Source organism: Theobroma umbraticum, unplaced genomic scaffold, assembly GCF_002168275.2.
Source record: "Theobroma umbraticum cultivar Fairchild unplaced genomic scaffold, ASM216827v3 scaffold_89.0, whole genome shotgun sequence".
Lineage (NCBI taxonomy): Eukaryota > Viridiplantae > Streptophyta > Magnoliopsida > Malvales > Malvaceae > Theobroma > Theobroma umbraticum.
Genome location: NW_018397271.1, coordinates 2,547,066 through 2,550,077, shown reverse-complemented (window position 1 = coordinate 2,550,077; position 3,012 = coordinate 2,547,066). Strand labels below are relative to the sequence as shown.

The 3,012-nt window shown below is 36.5% G+C and overlaps 1 protein-coding gene across 1 annotated transcript; it reads right to left on the bottom strand.

Moving 5' to 3' along the window:
• Nucleotides 1–357: 357 nt before the first annotated feature.
• LOC110426502 (basic helix-loop-helix (bHLH) DNA-binding superfamily protein) lies at nt 358–2,238 on the bottom strand. The gene is made up of 2 exons (XM_021441728.2): nt 1,811–2,238; nt 358–997 (listed from the first exon to the last, which is right to left on the bottom strand). Exons 1-2 carry the CDS (start codon nt 2,225–2,227, stop codon nt 575–577), a joined length of 840 nt encoding a protein of 279 aa, XP_021297403.1. The 5' UTR covers nt 2,228–2,238; the 3' UTR covers nt 358–574.
• Between the last annotated feature and the right edge of the window lie 774 nt (nt 2,239–3,012).

Sequence of the window (3,012 nt, the reverse complement as noted above, 5' to 3'; positions counted from 1 at the left end):
ATGCTTGTTTCTCCAGAGTCATTGTACAAAACAAAATGCTCAGTAAGGGAAGTGCCAGCTGCCAAAACCCACAATATGAGAAAGAGATGATATATAGTAATATGATACTATCATTAAGATTCAGTTCAGATGCTATTCTATGAGAGCTTCGAAACTCACACAAACTACTGCTTTTACAGCTAAAAGACACCCACAACGTACGTACACCTTCATTGAGATTTCAGAACATCGGATTATTGGATTGGATTTGATTCTCCTTCCGGTTTTTCCTTGCTAACTGCAGGATCGACCCAGATCTTCTCAAATCTAAATCCTATAGTTATAACACAGCAGCAAGCTAGTAGTGACCCCCCACGGTTCTGCAGCACAAGAAGATCTTTTCCCCTTCTTTTGGATTTCATTTCAAATACAAGTTAAACAAACCCACCATACAAGTACAATCCATGTCACACTAGAAAACGAAATCGAGCTCCCTTCCCCACCCCCAACACCAAAAACCACCCAAAAGAAAAAAATTAAATCAAAAGGAAAGATAAAATCTTTAAACAATGGAAGGACAATTCTTACATATGGACTAGACCATTATTTTGTGATCCAATACCCGTCTCCTTTTAGACCGATCGCTTGAATTTGAACGTTCCAGCAAAGATTTCAATGCGTTTTGCAAGAAATGAACTGATTCAATGCTGTGATCTTTATCTGCTGCAACAATTAGAACGTTGCGGATTCTTCCTCCTAGCGTTGCCATTTCTGCTTTTAGTGTCTTCAAATGGAGAGACTTTAGAATCTCGATTAGCTCCGGTAAAAGATCGGACCGGTCCTCACAGCACAAGGAAGCCTTGAATATTAGCCTTCCATCAATTGAATAATCGCATGAAAGCACTGTGATTTCGTCGGTTTCAGACGGGAAGGCTTCGAGTTCAGTGAGTTCAAGGGTCTGTTGTTTCAGTTCTTTCACGCGTTGGACCACCTTCGCCAGAAGAGAAGCTTTGTCTGTCTGCGACAATTAAAAAAAAATTTTTTAATTAAAGGAAAAGATAAAGAGAACCCTAATTGTAAAAAGCTTATTGACTTTCCCAAACGCACAAGGCATAGAAAGTAATGAAATGTTTTCTTCCTTTTTGTTCTTTAAAATTGCTTTAGCAGCAGCTGTTTGAACGGTTCAAAAGCTTCATAAGGCTGATATAGATCCCAAGATTTCAGAATCTAAAGACCTTGTCCAGTGAAAGCAAAAGAAACAAGAGTGAGTAATATACTGCAAATTTCTATATTTGAATTTGCAATGTTTAATCGCTGAAATTGCTCCGAATAATTGTGTTAGGAAAACGTCAAGTCAATTGGCAAATTTTTTTCTTTTCGTGGGGTGAAGGGAAATCCATCATAGTCCCAAATTTCTATCCCTTTACGATTTTTTCCCAGAAAACAAGTAGTCAACAAAGCACGAATTACAGTAAACATACAAAAATTCAAACGTCCAACCGTCCAAGGAAAACGAATCCAAAGCTTTGATAGATAGCTCAAAAGTTAAAAACTTTTAACTTTATTAAGACAAAAGATTTTTTACTTTCCTCTTTTGAGAAAGGAAGTAACATTTTTTCCCACCAAAAGCAGCATAGAAAAATTTGCATTGTGGGGTGGTATGAAAAACCAGTTTAAGTCCATCAGCATCAAAAACCGATTTCCCTAATCGCTGGAAATTCCCGAGAAAATTATATTCAAAGACTTTACAATTCCAGGACACCGACGTGAGCAAATATTATACATGGTGTGTGTGGCTCCATTAATATACAAGAGACCCCAAAAAACATACCTTAGAATTACAAGGAAGAAGGCTCCGTAGCCTATTGAGATGAGAGTTAATCCTCTCTCTCCTCCTTTTCTCAGCCTCTTTGTGATTCTTCAAAGCAGCAAGAGCTCTATCCTGCGGCGTCGTCTCAGTTGTAACTCCAGACATCTCCAGAGGATAGTACGTGGAGGAACTGGAAAAGCTTTGCATAGCTGGAAACTCCAAATTGGCAGGAAAGCCGTACGATCCGACGCCGTTTTGAGCCAGAAAACGGTAGAGCTCGGAATTCTCCGGTTGCATGCTTGTGGTATGATTTGAGTATGATGATGGCGTTTTTTTTGACCAAGTTTTGGAAGTTGGAAGTGAAATCAAAGCGTGTTCAGTGCTTTGCTTTCGGTGGTTTTTGTCTTTAGGGTTTTTTTGTATAAAGTTGGGTAACATCTCACGAGTTATCAGATTCCGAGACTTTTATAATCTTTTCTTCGGTAGTGTACACCTTAGCATACCTCTGCCCAAATTTCAATGTGGGGTCCTTATTTGCAATGAAAACACATTTCCACGTAATGCAAAAGAGAAAAAAACAGAAGGCATATTTATGTATGCGCATGTCTGTATACATTAAGTAAATTATATAATTAACTTATAACTTTTCATAATATTTTACTTTTATTTATTAAAAATTTGATTTTTTTATCAAGGATATTTGAATTTCTCACAAAACTTTTTATCTGTCAATATGTCTATAAAGTTTGTATTGAATCTACCACATAATAGTGTAAAAGACAATTTTTGGGAAGAGAAAGGTCCAAATATTTTTGTTTTCTTCTACTATTTACTTTAGAAATCAGCCGACATCTAGGAGCCCAGTGTTGAGTTCACACTCATGTCCATGAAGAAAATAATTAGTGTCAACCTTTTCTTTTGACTAATCAAATGCAAATCAACGAGAAAACTAAGTAATGTATTTTTTTTCCTAGTTTCCTTGATCATGACCAGCCGAAAGCAAGGACTGCTGGTTAGTGCTGTCCATGGCATGACCCATAATTAAATTGAAGCATGAATATAAACAGACACAACAAAGAAGATATATTAGAACCAGCGCCATTCAAATTCAGTTTTGTTGACAATTTGCCGATGATTACTTATCTCGATATTCGTAAGAGAAAAGTTTTATAAAGGTAAACTAGAATTATTTTTTAAAAATTAAATAAATATTATGTTTTTAT